Source organism: Orbicella faveolata, unplaced genomic scaffold (assembly GCF_042242905.1).
Source record: "Orbicella faveolata isolate gen_17 unplaced genomic scaffold, um_ofav_v1 contig_26, whole genome shotgun sequence".
NCBI classification, from domain to species: Eukaryota; Metazoa; Cnidaria; class Anthozoa; order Scleractinia; family Merulinidae; genus Orbicella; species Orbicella faveolata.
This window is the reverse complement of record NW_028301554.1, coordinates 21,542,359-21,566,295: the sequence shown is the minus strand read 5'-3', so window position 1 is coordinate 21,566,295 and position 23,937 is coordinate 21,542,359. Positions and strand designations below refer to the sequence as shown.

The 23,937-nt window shown below is 38.8% G+C and overlaps 1 protein-coding gene across 1 annotated transcript in view; it reads right to left on the bottom strand.

Moving 5' to 3' along the window:
* The window catches only part of LOC110053725 (MAM and LDL-receptor class A domain-containing protein 2-like), a 53,637-nt gene extending 31,353 nt beyond the window's left edge, over positions 1-22,284 (bottom strand). The window contains exons 1-26 of the mRNA XM_020759992.2: positions 21,559-22,284; positions 21,361-21,468; positions 19,116-19,244; positions 18,375-18,631; positions 17,498-17,621; positions 16,707-16,835; positions 15,634-15,893; positions 14,938-15,049; positions 14,193-14,312; positions 13,206-13,465; positions 12,699-12,789; positions 11,559-11,942; positions 10,249-10,680; positions 7,586-8,233; positions 6,689-7,081; positions 5,901-6,010; positions 5,056-5,344; positions 4,608-4,801; positions 4,044-4,219; positions 3,559-3,731; positions 2,786-2,866; positions 1,972-2,147; positions 1,639-1,711; positions 1,445-1,558; positions 821-1,077; positions 8-116 (exon numbers count right to left, since the gene is read on the bottom strand). Coding sequence (XP_020615651.2) covers positions 8-116; positions 821-1,077; positions 1,445-1,558; positions 1,639-1,711; positions 1,972-2,147; positions 2,786-2,866; positions 3,559-3,731; positions 4,044-4,219; positions 4,608-4,801; positions 5,056-5,344; positions 5,901-6,010; positions 6,689-7,081; positions 7,586-8,233; positions 10,249-10,680; positions 11,559-11,942; positions 12,699-12,789; positions 13,206-13,465; positions 14,193-14,312; positions 14,938-15,049; positions 15,634-15,893; positions 16,707-16,835; positions 17,498-17,621; positions 18,375-18,631; positions 19,116-19,244; positions 21,361-21,445 — 5,176 coding nt within the window. The 5' untranslated portion in view covers positions 21,446-21,468; positions 21,559-22,284. The remainder of the gene's footprint in view (positions 1-7; positions 117-820; positions 1,078-1,444; positions 1,559-1,638; positions 1,712-1,971; positions 2,148-2,785; positions 2,867-3,558; positions 3,732-4,043; positions 4,220-4,607; positions 4,802-5,055; positions 5,345-5,900; positions 6,011-6,688; positions 7,082-7,585; positions 8,234-10,248; positions 10,681-11,558; positions 11,943-12,698; positions 12,790-13,205; positions 13,466-14,192; positions 14,313-14,937; positions 15,050-15,633; positions 15,894-16,706; positions 16,836-17,497; positions 17,622-18,374; positions 18,632-19,115; positions 19,245-21,360; positions 21,469-21,558) is intronic.
* Between the last annotated feature and the right edge of the window lie 1,653 nt (positions 22,285-23,937).

Here is a 23,937-nt window from a genome sequence, read left to right as displayed (position 1 = left end):
AAATAACCTGGCTCAGCAAAGTAAGGTCTCAAGGGGCAATTCTCGGTTGTAATGATGACGTCATCAATCGCTACGTTGATCTTCTTATCAACAAAGCCTTGTCCCTCAAAGATAACCTACAGAAACGGGAAAAAAGATTTTACAGTTAGTTAACCTCGCTGTAAATCACTTAGAGATATTACATGATAAGGAATACAAGTGGGCCCATTGAATGGCAATAACAAGCATACATCACAATATCTTTAAACCCAAAAGAACTGATGGCCAAGTCTTAAAACAAAACAAAGAAACATACAAACAAACTATCAATCACAACATCTACATTCACACCTTCCTTTACAAGTGAATATATGAAATATCACATATTTGAACTGCGAAGAAAGATATGAAGACGTGATTGATCATTGCAGTTATATACATAAGTTAAGTAGTTTTTAAATTAAAGCCTGAAAAGAAATTTATGCTTGAACGCGATTCAAACCCATGACCTCAGCGATACCGGTGCAATGCTCTACCAACTGAGCTATCAAGTCAACTGGGTTTTATTACTGACCAGTTCCCAGATGGCTTGATAGCTCAGTTGGTTGAGCACTGCGCCGGTATCGCTGAGGTCATGGGTTCGAATCCCGTTCAAGCTTGAATTTTGTTCAGGCTTCAATTCAACAGCTGCTTAGGTTGTGTAGATATCTGCGGTGATCAGTCATGTCTTCATAACCTTCCTTTACGTTAATGTATTTTCTTTTTCTCAGTGCTATTGCTATTGAATGCGAAAACATACAAATTTTTTCAACGTTAACTACCAATGAGTAACTGTTTGAACCTGAATTCCCTTGGCGCCTGACCAAGCCACTTGAGCTGCTGACCACTTCTCACCGTGGTTTCCGACCAACTGCCACACTAGCACCAGCTCTTCCCGATTTGGCTCTCGAAGGAAAATCTTCAAGGTGGACTTTGATTGAGTAGGCATGAGGTAATTAAACCGCAAACACAAACCTACGGATTGATGGAATGGTTTCCACGGTAACAACGGACCTTCCAACTTTGTTTTGAAGGAGTCACCAATATAGGCAAAGTGACCTGAAAGAAGAAAATATTTTTTTCCAAACATATGTTGTCTTAACATGGGCTCTATTCGATGGTTTTGGAAAAGAAACCCATTTTAAAAACTCCACTCGAAGCCGTCAAATGTAGTCTGTCGTTAACTTAGACTTAGGGGGGGATAGCCTATTTCCATTTCCCCTGGGTGGGGTGCCTGCCAATCTCTGTTTAACCCCCCCCTCCCCCAGATTCTGGTCAGGATATCACAACTCATTTATTTTCCTGGGTAGAGCTCATTAGAACGACTTCACAAAACACCTGAAACGGAAACTGGCGATCCCGAGTCCACAGCGCTGACCATTAGGCCACCTCAACCACGAAGTATCAGAGTATAATTTCCACCTACCTGGAAATTTAACCAATGTTTTATTATTTGACAATTTCCAATTTTCTTCGTTGTCACCAAGACTGGTCCAACCGCAATACTCTGATTTGAAGTAGCACTCTTTTATCACCACAGCTGATAGAAAAAAGAAAAAAATAACGTTTGCGTCCCATCTCAAAGAAAATTGCAAAGCAAAAAAAATATATAAAATTCACCTCGAAGATGAAGATGCCCTAAAACTCTCTCGCTCACAGTTTGTTCTGAATTGTTGACAAATGAATAACTGACCTGCGACCAAAAGAACAATTAGTCCCAATTATTTTGAGCATTTTACGAGCATTGCGATTGGTTGACAAGTGTGAGAAAAATTGTCTTTTGTAATCATTAACTATGTAAGGAACTAATTTACAAAAGACAGGGGCGTAGCCAGGATTTTTCAAAGGGGGGATCAAACTGTGTCAAAGTGAGGGTACTCGCCAGATTGCCATGTTGTTTTCGCCACCTGAAAGAGAATTGGACCTAAAATTATCTGTTCTGTGACCACTGACCTTGACTGCAAAATTGTCAGGTTGTCTGTCCGTGTTAAAAGTAGCCGTGAATGATGTATTCACACAGGAGAAGTTAAGCGCTGAATTAATTGTCACATTTTGTCCAAGGGTTGAGACGTTCAGTTCCAGCGGGCAATCCGGACAATATACACCTTGACAGCAGAACCTGTAATAACCTGTTTTGCAAAGAACGGAAAACCTGTATTAAGCGGACACCCTTGGGACACTTACTTGTGTCCGCTTAATAAAGGATGTCCGCTCTAAACAAGTTCTAATATCTTGTGCAATAATAGTTAATCATCAACCCTTTTGTAACAGAGCGTAACACAGTGTAAGATCAAAGACTGCTCATAGCACAATGTCCAGTCAGTCAATGTATCAAACTGAAATAATCCACTTAGCTTCAAAACGACATTACTGAGCAATAGTCAAAGGAGTTTGAGCTGAACTCGTAAAAGCAAAAAGCCCTTGAAGCGTCTGCTTATTGCAGGTTTTATACAACAAAATGGCTTAATATTAGTGTCTGCCTCCTCTTAAATGAGGTGTCCGCTGGAAGCAGGTTTATTTTACAGTAATTGTGGGAAGGAAATTTTGGGACTCGAGTTGGTGTCCACTTAATAGAGGATGCGTGCTTAATATGGGATCCGCTTAATACAGGTTTCACTGTAGAGTAAATTTGAAAGCTTCGTTAGTGACAGATATATACTTCTACGCAATAGATTCTTGTAACTTCGCTCAGATTCCACCAATGAGTGTTTTACATTTATTTTATTAATTTCTTACGCAATTGTCGGATAAGGCTGGTGAAACCAACCTGAGATGTGTAAGTTTGAACCAACAAAGGCAGATAACGACGTTTTGGGATGCTGTAGTGTCACTTCCAATTTACGCGTTCCTGTTGACGATTCAGAATTCAATTCAGTTTAGTCAGTTATGGCAAGAAAGAATATTTACGTCTGCGCTAAGAACCTCTGTTATGACACTTATTTCTTAAATTTTGATACAGCTACAAATCAACATGTATTTCATGTTGAATCGCAACAAAACATTGCCGCCCAAATCAAGCTGAAAGGTATCCTTTGCAACAGAAGGTTGAATAGCTGGAAAAGAAAACCGAATTTTTAGAGAAAGGTCATCTCCTCACGTAGAATGTCGCTTCATAGATAGTTCTGTTAATAGAAGCTTATTGAAAGCGTTGAACAAAACATTGTTTGCTACCTTAGCTACCTGAAGAATAGTGAGATAACAATTACCTAATAGAAATAACTTCTTTGAAGTTCTGTTGGTAAAGTACAAGAAAGTCAGCGCCGATTTCTGGCAATTCTCAAATACGCATGAGAAATGAACAAAACCTTAGACTCTCTATCTTTTATTGAAGATTTCCTCCAGCAGCGAAATTGTAATCGCTACTGTCAGTATCTCAGATCAAAGTGAGTAAGTAGGAAGAATGCCCAAAAGATTCATTTGATGTGTGACACAACATAAAATACAAGGTTGAAAAAGTTAATTGAAGTGTCAAACAGTTCGTGTAACATATACGTTTCAGGTTTGGCCCTTCTTCAGTATGTTGAAAACAAAGCACGTTACCTGGTTTAGTCCTGAACAGTCTCGTTCCAGGGATAGGTCGTTCATATTTTCCACTGGGTGTACGCATGCCCACAGATATGTGGTCGTTGCCCGTTTCTTCCCTCATAAAGGCCTCCATTTGATAAATGCGACATTTGTCGAGAAATACAGACTGTGATGTTTGCTCTGCGTACCTTTAAAGGCAAGACTGGATAAGTAAGCAAGGCAAAGGTTACAAGTCCAAGAACATGAATGTCCAGGGCTCAAAATAGTGTAGTCACGTCACCGGAAAAAAAAAGTAGATTTTCCTGCCGGGCAGGTAAATTTGTCATTAGCTCATTTGCCTAATGGGCAAGGACCCAGGCAAGTGGAAGGCCAAATAAATAAATAAATAAAAGTATAATAAGACTTGCACTGGGCAAGCAAAACTTGAATGCTGCCTGTCAGAAGGGCAAGTTGGAATTCGAGATTTTTTCGAGCCCTGTTTATCTCCCTGTTATGCTCACCTGTCCCATTCTTGATAAGATGAAAATCTTTTGACAGAAATGATTGGTTGTTTGGTCACAATTTCCTCAGCTTTCCTGTCTTCTTTTTCAATGCCATCTTCAATAACATCGTACTTCCATAACTCACAGAATTCATCGCATGACAGGTAAAACGTGTAATTTCCACTTACAGGAACCTGCAAAATGATTTGTACTTCACTAATTTTTAAATAATTAGTCCTGGGTGTACTGGTACAATATGTAGAGTCACGGGACCCGTCACGAAATCAGATTAACGTGATTTGTTGTCATTTTATACCAACGCGACTCCTCATAAAATTGAAGTCACGCGAATTGTCTCGCAACTTGGGACAAAATTTCAATTGACGGGACTCATCATGAAATTTAAAATCACGCGACTTGCTAGCCATGAAATTACAATTTGAGATCAGGTTTCTAGCAACGGAAATGAAAGGAGAGGATTTCGTCTCCTCTCCTAACGACACTGCTAACCATTCCCTTTGGAGACAAACATACCTTTATAGCCTATATAAGGGAGTACCTCTAGGGAAAATGATGTTTTACCTGTAAGTAGCTTGTCAGTCGCTGAACGTACTTTGTTCCCACATTGACTGGTGCATCGAAATCCCGCAGAACGATCTGGCTCTGACTTTCGCCTTTAAACACAGGATTCTCCCGCATAGTTGGTGATATTTTGGAGTCGTAATCTACGTTATACCACCCTTCACGTAAAACACCGTGCGCCTCTTCAGAAAATTCTACAGTGAAAACGATGTTAAGTGTGAGACAACTCCGGAGTAAACATCACTTGTATAAATCTCAGTTGTAACAAAAATGTAGTAATCATTTAGACGAAGAATTGAAAGAATCTTGACCAGTCATATACAAGAGTAGAAACAACTTGCTCATGTAATTTAATGTAGTTACTCCTTTACTTTTCCTTTAGAGAGAGGGCAAGAACTACAGACTAGAGTCATGCAAGCCAAACGATGTCAAGTTTACCGTGACTTACCAATTGCTCGAACAACAACTTGGCAGAGAACTAGCGTGACATTATTTCCAGTTAACGTTACTATCACGAAACGTCCGCGCGCTGGTGGAGAGCAGTGTACTTTGTGGGTTAATAATATTCCATACTGCACCGATTGTGTACAAGTTGGGTCAGAACCGGTTTTACTGCTAGATACAGTAACGTTGATCATTCCTTTGTCACGTGAACAGCAGTCGATTTTATCAGTGATTTCAACAGATTCAACATACAGTGATTTTTCAAACGTTACTTCCCACCAAGGATTGAACTCCTAAATGACAAAGGAAAACAATCACGCGCAAGGATTAAGAAAGATCAAACAAATCAACTGACAGGCAGACAGACAGACAGGCAGGCAGAAAGCATTTCAACTAAACCACGTATTTTTGATTCAAAGATCAGTTACTTCATCGCGAAGTCAAAATCTTAATTCTGTTTGCTCTATGCTTGAAACTTATTTAATAGACTATTTTACAGTTGTCTGCTCAGTGATCTGGCTTTTGAATGGCCATGAGGCTGCAGGTGACCTTGGTTTGATTAAGACCTCACCGCTTTCGTTGTGTAAATCAAGTTGTTCTTATGCTAACTAGATGGTATTTAAATGAGAAAAGTGGAGAGGTCTGTATCAAAGCAAGGTCACCTCCAGCCTCACTTGCGTTCATAGGCCAGGTAACTAAGCACACAACTGCAAAATGGCATATTTCAGTATATGGCCCACTTCACTTGGAAGACCAGAGGCGACCAACACTTCTCACGATGTATCGTAAATAGAAGAATAATCATTAAACTGGCAACTGTTTTGTTATTAAGTTTGATTAATTCCTCACCTTTTGTGAACGAAAACAAGTGGTGTAGGATCTATCAATGGCCAGAGAGGGGTAATGAGGTAACAGAACACTTGAACTTTGCGTCAAAATATGGTGTGACAGTGAATTTACTAGCAAAAAAATAAACAAGACGGAAAAGGAAATGGCAATCAATACTTATAATCCTCCGCCCCCCACTAATCTACAAGCGAAGTGAACCAGGCTAGAAAGCAACGCATAATATGCAGTCAGGTAAACTACAGACACTAAAAGTTGTAACCTCCGTGGTAGTTAAGAGAGTTATTGCTGAAATTTCTTCCGCCGAGAGTTACCTTGAGGTGTTTCGGGCCCGGGTTTCGGGCTTCTGCGGCCTTGGGTCTCGAGTTCTTTGTAAGTTATAAGAAAAAGGTTGAAAAGGTATAAAAGTGATCAATATTTAGAAGACTGCTACTAGGAAAAGAGCATTAATTCGCTATATTTTATGTCGCTCTGACATTTAATGATATGTCAAAACTTCGCTGAGAGATTAGAGCTGAACTTCAAACAAAAACAAGTTAACCACAGCTGTGATCACACAAACCTTGACAAATAAGGCAGTCAGAGTTAACAACTCAAATGACTTAAACCAAAGCCAAATCACAGCTTGCTTTAGAATCAGACTTTATAACTTAAATAAGGTAGTATCTGCATTCCGATTGCTAACGTACCTAAAAGACCTTTCATAAATGGGTGGCCTTGCTAAGCAAAGACCAAAGCAACAATTAATTGACTTTGAATTCAACTACCTAAATGAACACTCTCTAACTTACCGAGCTTTTTCTGGCACAGTGGGTACATCGTTAGCCGACAGTCAACGTTTTTTATCCCCGACGAACCAGCCGATAGCACAGCACAACTCTGGATTCCATGGTAAGCAGAAGGGTATCCCGACAGCCACAGAGAGTTATTAAATGGACTGCCATCTATCCATACCCAGTTGTCCTGTGCCAGGAGGCCAAAGTGCAAATGCTCCGGCTTAGGTCTCATTTCTTCTAGCAGGTTGGTAAATGCATACCTCAAACCTTCCCGAGATATCTTGGCTAAGGTCCCTCCTTCACTACTGCACTGCCCCAGTGCATCTTTCCACGTCAGTATATTCTTGGTATTAATCGAGAAGCAACCGCCGTGTAATGCAAAATAGCCGTGACTGCACGTTAAGGGTGCTGGAGAAACAAACAAAATGATGTTTTACGAAGAGGTACATACTTGTTTTACCATACGCAGTGATCAACTTCTAAAATTTCACTGTCCATGCGATGCAAAATCATCAAATTGATATTCAGACGAACTGATCTTTTTGTGCCAATGTGTCCTAGTTGAGGACTACTGAAAGCAACATTAGTGGCAGTTATTCTGCAGGCTTGCTTTGGAGAGTTGACGTGCTGTTTGCTTGCAGTAGGTTTTAGAAATAGTACTATGAAGACATTTTGGAACACTACAGGATTTATGAAGGGATAAATTGACATACAGGTGGAGGTTTGTGATGGAGATCTCTTAGTTACAGAAAGAGGCGTAAAATGTACCAAGAACGCAAAAAACAAGCCATGAACAGTCGATGCTGGCAGTTGACCTGCACAGCTTTACAAGCTCTATTTCTACTCTTAGCTCTCTCGTTAATGTCGATTAATGTGTAGCTCGTTCGTTCTTACTTAATACAGCAAACTTACCAGTTTGATTGCACCTTGTTTTAACCTTGATAATTTGATCCACCGACAATGCTTGATCATAAACTTGTAAGCAGGAGATCCTCCCACGAAAGTACACCTTCTGTTTCTTCATCGCACCGATTCTAACACTGGAATACGTTGCTAGCTCCATTTTTACTTTGATATACTTCAGCACGACAGTGTTGTTATTGACGAAAATAGACGCGACACCTGTATGGTAGTCGTACGCGGTTCCAATAAAGTTCCAGGAATGTGCTTGTAAAACGTTTTTCTTAAATAGCAGATAACTAGACAGCGACTTCCTGTCGACGTATCTCACTTTGACACCCAAGCTTGAATGAGAAACCTGCAACGATAAGCCATAATACTTGTTTGGCAGTTCATGCGTGTAGATTGGGCCACTGGAGTTGTCAAGATGAACCCATGCGAAAACACCAATCGAGAACCTTGTGTCCAGTTGTCCGCTTTTTCTAAGTTTTACATGGCTCCTATTAATACCGCTAAAGTAGAAGGAACCATTTGGATTTCCATGAGGACCTGGTGCAAATTTGATGTTATTAGGAACAGCTTTGATGGCTCCATTTGGACTCCTGTCCACAGTTCCATTGGTGCCACTCAGTGAAAAGAGAGCTACAGGCAGAGGAACATCTGGGAATATAAACAACAACACATTTTTAGCTTCTAAAATGCTTCTGAACAAAATCGTATTGCTTTTAATTTTGAATTTGGTTAACAAATAAAGAAGCCTCGACTGTGCTCTGTTCTGTTGTAAAGCACGCAGGAAGCGGTAGAGCACGAAAGAAGTGTACCGGAAAACACGAGACATAGTGGAGTGTTTTTCCCCACTTCTTGAGTGTTCTACCGCTTCCTAAGTGCTTTACAACAAAACAGAGCAGAGTCGAGGCTTCTTTATTTGTGTTATGATAAAAAATCCAATAATTTCCCCACGCATTCGGCTGAATTTTCAAATCAAACTTTATTTTCCAAACGAGTAAAAGTTTCGTCAGCCGTGTTCTGTTCTCTGATAAAGCACGCTAAAATAAGCCAATCACAATCTTTGTTAGAATTGTTCAAATAATTCGATTGGCTAACGAAGCGACAGCTGTCAATCACAAACTGGACTTCAACTAAGCTTTAAGAACGATATGATGCCTTCAAAGTTCGCTTCGCTAAACGCATGTAAAGGTTTGTAGTCCAGAGGAATCTGGCCGTATTGCTCATGAAAACGTGCACTTTTCCAATGAAAATTTCGAAACCAGGAGGACAAAGCTTGCGGACGAAAATGCGAAATGCTGAGTTGTATTTGAAAGGAGCTACATGCAGTTATTTACGGCTTGCAGCCGCTTGCAGCAAGATTGCCCGAACTAGCGTAAAATTTAGAAAAGCTAAACTGCTTTCACTGGTTCTACTCCGACCACAGAAGAGAATATCAGAGCAAGCTTTAAACTGACCACTCGTCGGCTCACTTCGCTGAGGGGACTAGAGAACGAACATTACTACACTGTATGTAAGTGTTGTTTTGAGCAATTGAGCATTTTTACAAAAATAAAGCTTCTATCACAAACAGAGACAGCTCAATTGTTGTTTTCTGTCGCTGTTTTACTTCTTAAGTATAATTTCCGCCTTCGTAACAAATATAATGTCTTTTATCGACGCGCTGGTTAGGTTGAGAATTTGTTTATTTCGCTACGTGTTTTGTCGGCGGGAATCTAGCCAAACTTCTTATTTTAGTACAGTTTTCACACTACTGTTGCTAACAATGGTCTCCGTGAGCCATATTTACTGTAGACATAGAGCTCGTTTCCATTGCGTTTGTCTGAGTCACAGGGGATGTTTAATTTGGGTCAAGTTTGTCAAAATTCCGAAGCAAAAATTTGAAAGCCAGCTTACGGTCATCAAGCCGTTCTCTGTTCTCTGATAAAGCACGCTGTTTCAGCCAATCAGAGCGCGCGTTATATGGAAACTTTATTATAACAGTAATTAAATACCTTCACGGGCAAAAAGTCATCTTGCCTATTGATTTTTTGATTGTTAAATTGGACACCTGGCGTACTAAGTATGTCCTTATGGAAAAATGCGCAAGCAGTTAAAGGAAGTCGTTTCCCCTACTTTCGCTAATTAGAGAGAGACAAGGTGTCAACATTTTTTTTGGAACGGTAAGTAAAGAAAATGCGGGGTCTTCATTGAAATGAAATGTTTCAGAAAGGTCTGGGGTTAAATTTGACAAAAAGATTCTTTCCCTAGAAAAAGCCCGCTAGCCATAGTTAAAGAGCGAAATAAACAAAATTCAGCTTCAACTGGCTATTTGCATGATCGGGACGAGGACATTAACTCGAGACTTTTAAGAACAAACCCAGTAATATAACAGCATGATAGAGTACTTGAAACCGTGACCACCATTTACCTTATTCCAAAATGGCCGTCATTTTATTGTTCCTTTGTTTGTTTGCAAATTAGCCCTTGTTGCCTCGTTCAAGGGAAAATATTCTTTTGAATTTCGAGTTTAAGAACGAGGCAACAAGTGGTAATTTGAAGGCAAACAAAAGAACACTAAAATGGGGGCCATTTTGGAAAAAGGTGTATTACAAGACCAGCGCCCTTATCCTCTTGGCCACCCTTGGGTCCCTTCCTCCTTATAACGCAGCAATACCTAGTGAGCATACCTAACGGCTGCTGACAGATGTATCCCTTTCGGCTGGTACATGGTATATCATTCCATCGCCATCCATACCCTTTCCAGTTAGAATCCCATCTAATAGCATTCAAAAATGCGCCGCATTTGCCGTCATCACTGGGCTCGTTTGGACCCCATTGATTCGGTGTATTATTGGACACAAAGCTCCCGTCTGACCAAATCCACTTCAACTGCCCACTTAACCCAAGGTAAAAGTCGCGGTCATCAAGGTTTAGCATTCCTCTCTGATAAGCAAGGTCTTGCACAGTTCTGGCGTCATTAACAACGGCGAGTTCAGCACCGTAAAAGTGACACCTGGTTCGTGCGTCGCCCCATTGCCGAGAATATAGAACATAAAACAGATGACACGATTTGTTGGCTTTGTACCAACCGGGCTCGCAACCATTAGATGGCAGGCTGCCTGCAAAGCAAAATACCTTCAACTTTCAAAAGTAAGCTCCCAAAATCTCAAGAATCTCTAAAAAGTAGGGTATTCCCACCCTGATAGGGATGGTTAGATTTCCGTTTTATTACTACTATTATTATTATTATTATTATTATAATTAAATATTAACAGTATTTACGTTACCTTTACAATATAATACTTACATATACTTACAATACAATGGAGTACGAGAAAAGAAAAACATATAGTTATGTTAACTACTATAACTTGCGAAACGTTGAGCTACATCCTACAAACTACAAAGAAAAGTAAAATACAGCTCTGAGTTACAAACTTCTTGTCAATTAAAGGTTTCCATTTATTGTAGTAACGTTCAGGTGAATTGGTCCTCGTTGATATTTGTTTTTCGATTTTAGCTTTGTTTATCACTATTGTTGGATAAGTACTAAAATACAAAGGTTCTTCATTAATACTACAACAGTATATATAATATTTCGCAAGTAGTAAGAGGTGATTAGTTACCACTTTACTTATTAAGTTTCCTCCGATATTGGACAAAATGCTCACCCGCATATATCCCAAAATTAAGCCAGCGAAACAAATCCTTAGACAAAACTAAACCGACGGCTTATTTTTGGAATTTCTGGGTAGTACATGGCGACATGAAAATTCCTAGAATTAATTTAGTAATTGGTATTTTTTTTTCGTAGCTTTGATGTTTATACGAAGGTAAAGTGTTTCCAAGCTGAAAAACGTACCGTGAATCATATTTAATGGCTTTATATTCGTTTAAAAATAACCCCTGTTCCACATCGTGATAGACGTTTCGTGCAGCAAGAAAAGTTTATAAACTTGTATTGTTGTTAATGCCGTTTTTGCTATTGTTTTCCTACCTGGTTTAGTGACATCCAAGGCATAAAAAGAGAACACGATTCTTCTCGCACAGCAGTTATCATTCGTGTAGTCGCCAACACTAATCATCTGCCTATAGGGACTCCTGTTTATCAAATTAATCTTCCTGGAATTGTTTCCAGCTCCGCGTAGAACAACAACATCTAGAGGAAAGTTTCCAGTGTTAGAGAGATCCAAATAGGATGTGACGAGACTTGGTCTGCTGTACAATCCAGAGTAGATAAAGTATGGTCTCTCTTTCGGATTTCCACTCGGATGCTCGAGAGTGAATCGAAACTCTTCCGAGTACCGACTGTGATCGAAGGGCAGCGAAGAAAGTCGGAAGCCTCGACCCATGTATGAGGACACGTAAAAGGTTGTTACGACTGCAAGTGAAAGATTCGTTCATATCAATTGAATTAAAGAGAGCACTTCATACAATATAACTTATCTCGTACTAATTAAACTGCTAAGGAAGGGAACAGTTCAGAAACTTGGACTAGCCTGGAAAGATATGTTTTTTCCTTAGGAAAATACATGTTCTGTTTCATGACTTGCAGTAAGATAACAGCATGTTTATAAATCATCACTTCTGAAAGAGCAGATCGCAGCTATTGTACACATAAAGTTCTCAAGTTTAAACAAAGGAAATCATGACCGTGACGGTCTTTGGATATCTGATCTTAATTAGCATAGATTTTTACGATTTTATTTCTCCGTTTTCCCCTTAGTTTTAGTTTCGATTGAGAAGATATATCAAACACTCAAGACAGTGGTTGACCACATTTCCAAACACCTCGAAGTTCGTCAAAAATATTCCGCTGCGTGTCGTATTTTCAACTCTCTTCTCGGTGTTTGGAAATGTGGTCAAACACGGTCTTCCGTGTTTGACATATTACTTCAACATTGAGAAAGCGCAATTATCTGTAATCGCTAACAAATTGACTGTAATAGTTAACATTGCTTGCAAGTACAATATCTGTAATCAATTCTATGTTGAATGTTTCCTCATCAGAATCACAAAATTGAAACGTTTATTTGACTGAGAGGAACAATTTTACCCACCAGAAGGGCCATAAACACATACTTTCAACGATTTGCAAATACCTAGAGTAGTAGATCTATTTTCAGCGTGTCAATACCTTTTTGTTGACAAGTTCCTTTCTGGAAAGAAAAGTCGTCCAATGCAGCATCTCCAAGATAACTTCTGCCTCTAATACCATAGATAATTACCTAAACAAATTCAATGACATGTGCGCGAAATATCGTCAAAGTATAAAGTTATGATTAATTACAGACAAATTGCAGTCGATGATGGTAATAAAAATAGACAACCTACTGACCCGCACCCACTGAGGATAATTTTTGAATGACAACATTACCCTCACAGGGCTGTACTCTAAGGGTGCCTGGGTGCCACAGGCGACTAACTTTCGCCTTTGGGCTACTGGAAAAACTTACTTTTTTCATATAAGCTTTATTGCTGGGCACACATGATTTTACGGTTAGGAACCTTTGGCCCCTCCTGAATTTTTCTTAGACCACAGCCTACCTTGCCTGGAAATGAGGAATGCCTAACTGTTAGTCTTCTACTGTTGTAGAAGACTGGCAGGTCTAACGTGATTGAGGTTTAACTCGAAAGAACTTACTTGAAAGATTTCAGTCGTGTTTATGCTTATTTGCCCTGGTATCCAATGGTCTCCTCGATCCTCAGACTTCAGCCAAACCAGTTTATACCTGTAGGTAGCCATGCTTCTTATGTATATGATGACACAGCTCATGGTGGAGCCACGCATGTGGTAGTAGAACGTCATGCATTGCGGTCCCCGCATCCATGGACCCTCAAGTCGCGCAGCGTCTCCTGGGTTGCGTGGACTAGAAGTCTCAATATAAATGTACTTGCCAGTTCCTTGATTAAAAAAAAAAAAAAAAAAAAATAGTTGACAGTAAGTAATTCGATTGTCAACAATAAAGACTTGGAACACCGATTCTCCTTTCTTTCACTGTAATGTCGCAGAAATTTAGTATGTTGTAACCTGATATATGAACATTACTAAATAATAAAGCAATAAACTGAATTTAATAAAACGAAACGAAACGTCCTTTACCACAAAAGTGGTCGTCTAAAAAGTGGTCGAATAAAATGAGGTGTGGAAAACAAAAGAATGAACATAACTAAGTGAACATTTCCGCCGGGATGGAGTCTGGTTGAGTGTTTAATGTCGATCTCTTTTTCCTACTTAGGAGCACCTCATAGACAAGGCATTTCTTTAACATGTCAAATTGCTCATGAAGATTCAGGGGCTTTTGATTGTGTTTTTCCTTTAAGATGTTGACTGATCACGGAGTATCTGCGCTCCTCAATGCACAGGTGGAGGTGGCGGCTGGTGTAGCCTATATAACTTACATCGCACGAATTTCATATAAATTCATAAGGCACAAAAACAACAACAACAAAAAACAGTAGGTTAATTTTCTTTGATTGGATGGAGAGTACCGCACCTGTTTTGGAAACAACGAGAAATTGAGAAATCACAAAGCAAAGCGGAGGCGTGTTAATTACTGTACTGTTAATGGTCATCAGAAATTCGTTTTATTTTAATTTTGTCAAAGACTTGTATTTTTCTTTGTGTCACCTGAAGTGTGGTCAGCATAAGGCCCAGTGTTCCAGCTCGGAGTAGCGTATTGTTTGAGTGTCCATTGAAAATAGAAGACATTCCTCCAAAAGCAAAAGTGCACATCGAAGTTACAGTTTCCTTAAGAAAAAAAAAAAGAAAGAAAGAAAGAAAGAATTACTGACGTACTCAGCTTGCAAGCTCCTTACTTATTTCCACGTAACCAGTCTACTTGTCTACTCTTACTATATGAACGATTGAAGGTTCAGCGTAACAAGCTATCCAGCAACCTCGTACCCAGCGCTTTTCCCTTAAAAATGAGGGAAAGGGAAAAGGCCTGGGAATGAGGTTGACTATCTAGTTAAAACTCTCTAGGTAAAGCAGTTATGCCACGATATTTTAAGTATTTATTTTTTGAGGAACAAAATTACTTTCTAATTAAAGTTGAATGTGGTTCGAAAAATCGGGATTCAACTTAATTTTCCTTATGACAGAAATCAACCCGACTGGCTACTGAAACTTTTTTAGCAGGTTAGAAAAGGAACATAACAAAACAACCAGGACAGAGCCAGAACGTTAATGTCCAAAATACAAAGATATTTTGAAGAACAAAGGGTTGTTTGAAATCTCGCAAAAGATCAATTAAAAGACTATAGTTTGCTACTGAGCGTATTAACTTTTCGATATTCGCCATTTAAATTCCAGTGAGCCGAAGATGAAGATAAAGTAAAATATTTCTCATGGCCTGAGTTTGATAGACAAGTACCTATCCCGCCTCGTGATTCACTTCCGCTTTCACACAGCCCGTCAGTAAATGTGACGTCATCGACTGCTATATCTCCTTGATAGCCTCTGCCAACAACTGCGTTTAATACAACCTAAAAAGACATTCAACGTTAAAAAGTTTCCTTTTCATTTAATATTATCAAGTCCACTTTAGATTCGGCTCAAATAAAATACGGCGTCTGAGCAGGGCTTATGAATTCATCAAGTTTAAACAAAGGTAATAATTATCATGACAGTGGTTGGATAGCTGATCTTATTCAACATTTTCTCCTTAGTTCAGTTTCGATTGAGAAGATATATTATATGCCACGTCACTGATTTTTTTTTCCGCGCACCAATTCAAAAATCATATTGAATTAATATATTATTTTCAACCTTTTTAGATGAAAGGTGTGAAAGCCAAATGTATATGTTTCTATGAGTCCGCTTGATTACAAAAACATTTTCACAGCAGACTGCTATCCATCAGGGTATTTTCCTTTTACGGTCACCGTGGCCAAATAGTGTCTCTCCGCCGATAAACAATATCGCGTCACGTGATCGATTTAAACCAATAGGAATCGAAGAAAATTTGGTGGTGAACCATAGGAGGTGATAGTTAATGAGGCCGAAGGCCGAATCAACTATAGAAATCTTAGCCTCATAATCTAATTGCTAGTAGTCGAGGTTTCCTTACTTGAAACTCGTCGGCGTAGCCTAAGTCGACATTTGCCTCTCTCCACTGATTACCCTGCTCTCCTGACTTTTGCCACATCAAGTAATTGCCATATTGCCCTCGAATTTGAAGAAACACATCAAGATTTCCCATATGACTTCCATACATATGGTAATAAAAGCGAAAACATTTCGGTCCCCGAATGAGCGGACTCAGTAGCTGTGCAGAGTGTTTCTCTTTGGCGGGTTGTGACGTCTCAATGTAAATGTAGTATCCGTTCCCTGTGTGGGTAAGAAAATGCAAAGAAATATTAGCGACCTCTCTCTCAAATAAATAGGGAGCGTAAGTAACGACGACGGCGACGGCGACGGCGACGGCGACGGCGACGGCGACGGCGACGGCGACGGCGACGGCGACGGCGACGGCGACGGCGACGGCGACGGCGAGGACTACACTTAGTCTAAAATGAATTTATATTTTACCGGCGAAATTCTCAATTATCTAGATCAGTTCAGTACGCCAATGGCTCTAAACACGTGCTCGGGCTAAATATGCCACGTCTGCGTTCAATTCCAAATGGAAATACGAAAAATTAGTCGTCGTCGTTGGCGTTCCTCGGATTACGAAGAACTTGGTCATTTCACTTTCTTGTTTTGTAGAGGACGGCAAAGAAATGTACAAAGATTTATAACGCACGTGCACAGCTATTGTTTTTTTCATTTTTGTTTGGTGACATTCTCGTTGCCTTCATCGTCGTGGTTTGCTTAAGCTCCCTAATATCTTTTAGACAAACGTTGTTAACATCTTAGCGTGTGAGTCATTGAACTAGTAACAGGTCGTTCCAGGATGCTCTTCCATTTGAGAACCAGCAGGATAGCTTAAAGAAATTATGATAAATTCCATCGTGCAAGAATTATTAAGTTGCTTAAACTACGCTTAAACAAGCTGTAACAGAAAGGTGACTGTAACATACAGTCAATATAGAACCAAATTTCTCTCAACATATTTTTTAGATCACAATTATCAGTGAAAGTACTCGGAAGTGCTAGAGATACCCTTAAACACTGTTATTTCTAGAAAGATGTGTTAGTTACCAGTGTGGTCCTGGCTTGGCCCAGTTCCGTGGCTTGGTGTATTAAATCTTCTGCGGAACCAGTGAATGTCGTCTTGAGGACTTAAGACGTTACGCCATCCACAATAGCTCTTATCGAAGGTACAGTTTGCTAGTATTAGAATGGGAAAAGATAAAATCTTACTAAAACAGTCGTCTACAAATAACCAATGAGAGTTTGCACATGACATGGAGGCCGGCGTATTACATGTTCCTTCGATTCTCTCTTCTTTTGGTAAACGAACACCCTGTTGTTTGGGAACACCAATGTGGTTGTAATGAAAATGTTGTATATTGAACTTAAATGTATGCAATGTGACCTTAATAAGATTCTTGGACCGTATGCATCCATATGTGGGTTGGATTCAGTTATACGTTTCTCCTTTCCAGGAATGGTTTTTCTTTGCTTTGCTACTTTTCCCAGAAAACAACACTTCAGTGTACAGAAGACCAGCACTAAAACTTGTGATGGCTGATATGTCAAGGCGAGGCTTCTATGACTTCAGTTCTGTTCGAAATTTTTCGGTTAACATTTTTGCTGGAATTTCCTTAAATAGAAGTAAAATGACCTACTGACATCGTACCTGACAGTAATACACTAAAGTTTAAAACAATTAATTCGACTCCCCTATCATTAACTAAAACTAACTGTCAAAAGTAATCTGTAAGGTTAAATGAGACAAATTCTCAATCGATCTTTTCTATCAAGCACGACATGAACAAGTATGTCACGAATGTTATGTGTTTCTTCAATATTTCACCTTTGAACATTACCTTCAAAATTTCCAGGTGGCGTATTTCTACCAGCAGAGACACAAGTCAAATTCTTGCTGAAACTAATGTCATCGATGGCGATATCTGATTTATACGTCAAGCCAGCTACGCCTTCTATTATGACCTGAAGTTGATAAATGCAGACATAAAGAAACTGGACACAAATGTCAGAGCGGAATGTTAAGATCCAAGTACACTATTACATGCGTCGGAGGTTGTATCGGCAGGTGAATGATCAAAAAATACATTACCACCCACGCCTCGGGGACTGCAAAGGGGGAGGCTAGGTAAGGTTCAGACTAGCCCTCCCTTCTTTTTTTGCTTGGGTTAACTTTTTAGCGCTCCATGGCCAATTAGTACGCAAAAACATGATAAATGGCGGAACAGTGATTCCTTATACTTGCTTGTCTTGGTCAGGTTTTTTAGCCCTCCCACTTTGTAATGGTCTTCGCGTCCCTGCAAATTCATTTCTGATTTTCAAATAAATGGGTTTAATTTAAGACGAGTTCATAATTAGCAAAGAAAATTAATTATTGAGCAACTGAGGAAGTACACTACTTCTCCATATGGATCCAATTATCAACAGTGATAGTTTTTATTGTGATTTATGACCTGCTTATTAGACCAATGTCACGTGTTTGTATTTTAGTGTGAATGATCGAAGCAATCGAATCGTTATATATTTTATGTTATACGTCACTGACTTCATCCCCACCTACCCTCCCTGAAAAAGGTGTCAATCGCAAGTATTAGGCGACGATGGTCCACTGTACAAAAATTGTTCTTGAAGAGAAAAAATGCGTTTGACCAGCCATTTAACGGATATTCAAACACTACTCAAGGTATTATAAATTCACAGTCAAGACTTTGTTTATACCCGATACGTCCCCGCGTAGTTTATGGTCAGGCATGTCTCAATCCAGTCTTTAGATACATGGCTTCTATAGCGGCTCCAAACTCTGTTTTCACTGCCATTGATTCTAACATAAATGGACAGGGACTCAATAGTGCTGCCGTACATGGAGTAGTAAAACGTCATCCGCTGTGCGCCTCTCATCCAAGGGCTGTTGAGCCTGGCCTTCTCATCATATTTACGAGGAAGTGACGTCTCAATGTAAATATATGAGCCATTACCTATAGAAAGCTATTGTTAATGAAAAGTCTTGAAAATAACGGTTCTTTCAATTCTGTGTGAATTTTATCAGTTGTTGTAACTGGTTCTACAATCGTCTCTGGGAAAGTGCATTGAGTTCAACAAAGTGACTTCGCTATAAATTTGAACAAAAAAGTTAAAGGGGCTCAGTCACGGCAATTTGAGTTATTTTGGCCACGTAAAAAAATGCATTTAAATTGCAGGAGATCTGACAAAGTAGTTTACTAAGATAGAGAAACATCACAAATATAATAATAAACTATAAAGGAACAAGGATGGTAAAGGATGGAGACGATTAACGCGGATTGCAAACGACGAATTTGAAACATTTAGGCTAAACTTTTCAAGACAACCAAACCGTGACCTGGCTCCTAAGTGCACTTACACAAAAATACATTTTAAAGTTAGGTAGTAGTAAACTTAGGCACCAAATAGCAAGGTTCTTTAAATATTATATTTTTTTACCTGTGTGATCACTGATCGGTCCGGTATTACTACTAGGAGTGCTTCCTCGCCAAAGACGCCAGTCAAAATGATCGGCGTATTTTTCGTTACGCCAATCACAAAATTGGTTCTGATCGAAGGTGCAATTACCTAACAAGTGATAGAAAATGACTCATTATGTAAAATGAACGGTATTTTGGTTTTATTGTGAATGTTCTTGGTGCAAAACCATCGCATACTCGAACCAGTCAAAAGTTATCTGATTTAAGTTAGAGAACGAGGTCTGGATTCATAAATTTTGGGATTTAAAGGTCACTGATTTTTGTCTACACCTGAAGGACAAACACATACATAACCACAAAAAGGCTCGTCTCAGATATCCAGTTACAATAAGACAAAGCATATTTCTAAGAACAAGAAAAAACCTTTTATTTCTTTTTTGCTTGTTAGTTTGTGTATACTGGGAAAGAAACAAGATGATACGAGCTTCACTACACGCCGCCTTGTCCTAGATCTCCCCCAACATTCTGTATTTATGTCACTTTAATTCTAACCGGGCTTATTGATAGTGTGAACATGTTCACTTGCGCCTATTCTTAGGCCTACCCTGTAAGTATAAACTAAATTTCGTGGATTACATGTTTTAGAGATGCCCGGCTGAGTTCCTAGTTCACCAAGTGAGCCGAGAGAAAAAAAAGAAAACGGCTTCTCTAGAGGTATTGTCAGTGAATTCTGTTTCGCTATACTGAAGGTATCCTTGCCGGATTAAGCCTACTGGTTAAACCCTGCTTACTTGATGACATAGCGGGTCTGCAGCTTGATAACCCGCGATCACACCAATTTTTACGTTGTCTGTAGTTTTAAATTGATCGCGCGACCAGGTTAAGCCAAAAGCTAAATACAAGTAGACGCGCAGGAGAAGTTATTTAACTGATCGGAGGGCGAAAGCCAGATCGATACTGCAGTCTGAAGAACGTTTGAAGGTAATAATACCCTTAACTGGGATTTACTTTGTATCGGTCTCATGAAGGTACAGATATTGTGTATGTAAGCATTTCAGTCCCATGCAGCATGAACAATGCAAGTTCTAAAGCGGCCATTTATCTTTTCTGAGTTTGTTTTCATAGATTCATTTTAATATGACAGTCACTTTAAGAGAGCTCTTTAATTTGGTCTCCGACTGAACTCGTTCGAGCTACTTCTCGTGAAATTGTTTTTAATAGAACTTTTAGTAGCGGGATCTCACTTTGCACAAAAGTGAAGTACAGGTAACACTTAGGAAAAGCCTTTAGTTGCTTTTGAATGCAGTCATCGATAATCCGACATTTTACATCATAGCAAACGGCATCTCATTATTTTTACAATTTCCGCTTAAAATTTGGTTCGCCCTCAGGTTCGGCCTCAAGAAGCACATGAACAAAGCAAACGAGCGCTTTGCTAGAAGCAGCTGATGCTTTCATCCGAAGCCAGGAGGATTTCAGCGCTTGGCCTGATTAGAAAATAGAATCCATTTCGTTTATTTGACTTATTGTAAAAGAAGCGGCAGCTGCATTTAACAAAGCAAGTATCGAGTGACAACTTGCGGACTTATAACGAAAGAAGGGAGTAGGCGCTATTATTTCAAATTACAGCCCAAAACTCCTCCTTAGCTTGGTCGTATCTTTAGTTTCATCATTACCAGTTAAGGTATTTAGCGTGTTAAAATTCAGTTCACATTAGTGAATTAATAACCCAGCTATCCTTGAAATTTCATTAACGTGTCAAATACAATCGATAAATTCAATATACGATTTTCGCTCACTTCGTTTATTCCATGAAAGAAAAAGTTAAGGAACCTTTATCTGCACGCTTTTGAGTAAGTGTTGTTAATCTGAAAGGGCAAAGGTTCGCCGCGAAAAAGATTTTAAATCTCAAGATATTATGGTTGTATTTATTTTAGCTAATAGGAAATGATTGCGAATTTAAACAAGGTAAGGTGGGAAAATTGCTAGTTTCCGCAAGATAAGGATAACTGTAAAAGCCGTGTTTCTTGACAAAAATTCAAATGAAGGTGAAAACCATTCCATAGAGAGAAAAAAATTAATACCGAACTGAATATTAGAAAATTGACACAATTCATGAAGGAGGCACAATATGCCCAGTAACTAGAATAAAAGGGACTTTGCAACTGCTTAGTCAGTACAATCGCGAGTGAAAAGCTAAGTTACTTCACTAACAAAAAAAAAAAATAACAGTGGGAATCTACAACGAAATGAAGAAAACTTACCGGTAAGATCCAGTGAAGAGACGTCTCTTACGAGAAATTCACAAGTTGCAAATAATAAATACGTTCCCTGGAGAAATATCAACATGAGTATCCCGTAGTATGCGCAATCTGAAACGTTAAGAGAAAGAAAATAACAGTGCTTCAAAGTTTCCTGCTGTCGATTACAGATTAAGTGCTCTAGAACTCAATTTGCTTTACTTTTAAAGGGTTTTTCGAACGCATCAGAGTGCGACGCTCCATAAATTGTCCTCTAAGAGGGCCTTACTTCGTGATGTATTATGTTACTTGCACGCCTGTCACAAAATTGAATATTTAAGATACCCTCTAACTAAACATTCAAGCCAAACACACATTATCGATGTGTGGTTAAATCTAGACAGGCATCGTGTATCAACCTGGGTCTCAGAACGTAATGGAAAATAAGAAAGGCAAATCAGCATAAAGATTGAAGAAAAAAAAAACTGATAGAAGAGCTTTACAACAAGGTTACTAGGACGCTGTTTCGAGACAAAAAGTTTAAAGCGAAAAAATTTAATGCTGTCTTCATTTAAAGGCTCCAACGCACAAAATGCTAAATAGTAAAATAATCCTCCAGAATCCTTCGGAGATAAACAAAATATTTTATTAAAAATGCCTAAATTCATCAAAAAGTCACAGCATAAAAGCAAGACGTGTATACATATTAAAAGTAAATTTTCCTGACTATTTTTGCAATGAATTTGCTAGAAATATGTGTCACCAGCTGCTGTGTAAAGCAAACGAAAGCAAAGGTCGCAATTTAGTTTGTTGGAAATCATCATAGACTGCCTCTATTTAAACAAGACACCTTTCTTTATTGATAATAAAAATGGTCTATCAGCTTTCCAAAAAGGTAATATTAAAAAAAAAAAAGAAATTAATGCATTGACGTGGCAACGTATTTTTTCAGAAGCCATAGGCCGTCAAACAAGTATGACTGTTCCACTCTTATTTTAATAAAAATATTGTTTTTTTTTTCCAGCCGAGGCTGAATCTTCTTATTTTTCTGCCGATTTTAGGCTGAAAATATTTTAAGGACTATTATTTGATTATAGCGTATGGCATTCCTGTTTTCGAATATATTTGGTGCCGGTCTGGGTGTTGTTAAAGTAATTTTGGAGCCAGCCCGCAGGCACTAACTTCTTGCAGAAATATGTTGTTAGCATCGAACATACGGCAAGTGCTGTTTTGTCGTTTTTTGGATAGTGTTGCCGATTTGAGAATAGATTAAGAATTTTGTACGCTTTATTCGGTTAAAAACACATAATTGCATTGTCTTGAATTTACAAAATTTCAAGACACAAATTTCAAAATTTCGGCCTCTGGTTTATTCTTAAAATATTCTTAAAATTTCGCAAATTTCAACCTCGATGTTCTTATAAAATATATTCTTATAAATAAGAGTGTATTAATTACCTGTTTCAATTTGGAGTCAAAACCCGTCAAATAGGATTCAAAGTTTTCCTCTGTATACAGCCTTTTTAGATAACGGTCGTGCTTTAGAAACGTTAGGCCTCGCCAGGAAACCGAAGAGTATACATTTACTAAATATCGATAATTTATACCAATTCGGGAAACATTATTCCTAGCTTTTCCTTTGTCAAAACCTTGCAAAACCCTCACACTAATGCAAACTTCTCAAAGGGGGATAGGCAAATTCTTTAGGTGTAAAATGCCAACTAGTACTTGCTGATTTAGTCTACATCCAGCACCCAACCACCATTCGGTCTTGTCACCTTGCCTCTTCTCTTCTTTTCGACAAAATTTCTTGAAATAACCGTTGTTATTTTCCTTTAAACGGAACGGTTCTTTTACGAAAGGCAACCGTTCAACGAGGTTCGACAATAAATTTAGTTTGTACTTCCTTCCGTAAACAGGACTGCTCCTTTTGAGCTAAAAATAGTTAAAAAATTCCAGTTGAAGGGTCGTGAATAAATCGATTTATGAATTAATGTTTCGGATATATCTTCATGGATGTCCTAAAAATCGATACCACAAAAAGCAAAATACTCCGGAACAACCTGTTCACTTTGGCTCTCAGCGTAACCATGGTAACTGTTAAATAAATTGTTTCTTTAATTCTTGAACAATGAATACTAGAGTCATGGATTGTGCTAAAGAACACTCAGGAAAGTTAGCAATCTGAAATTCCGGATCTAGATTTAGGAGCAGGTAAGAATCTAGAATTGAGATCCTTTTTTTAGAGTCCAATATCAGTTATATGAAAAGCGGATCAACAATCTAGTCCGAGAGTCCAGAGTCAGAGGTCCAGCCGTAATCCAAATTTCCGGAAGACGGGAATTAACTGTGATAATGAGCGCATTTATTAAGGAGACAGGTGAAAGTGAGTAAATTACCCAGACTACAGCCACGCGCATATCATCTTGATACTGCAATAAACTTTTCACTAGTTCAACGACATTTTAGCGGCGAAAATATACTCGCCTACTCTTAGCCTAGTCTAACGGTGTGCAATGAGCAATTAAATTCGCTCCAACGTAATTATACGTTAAAAAATACACTAAATTATCGGACCCCAAATTTGTTCAATTTAAAACG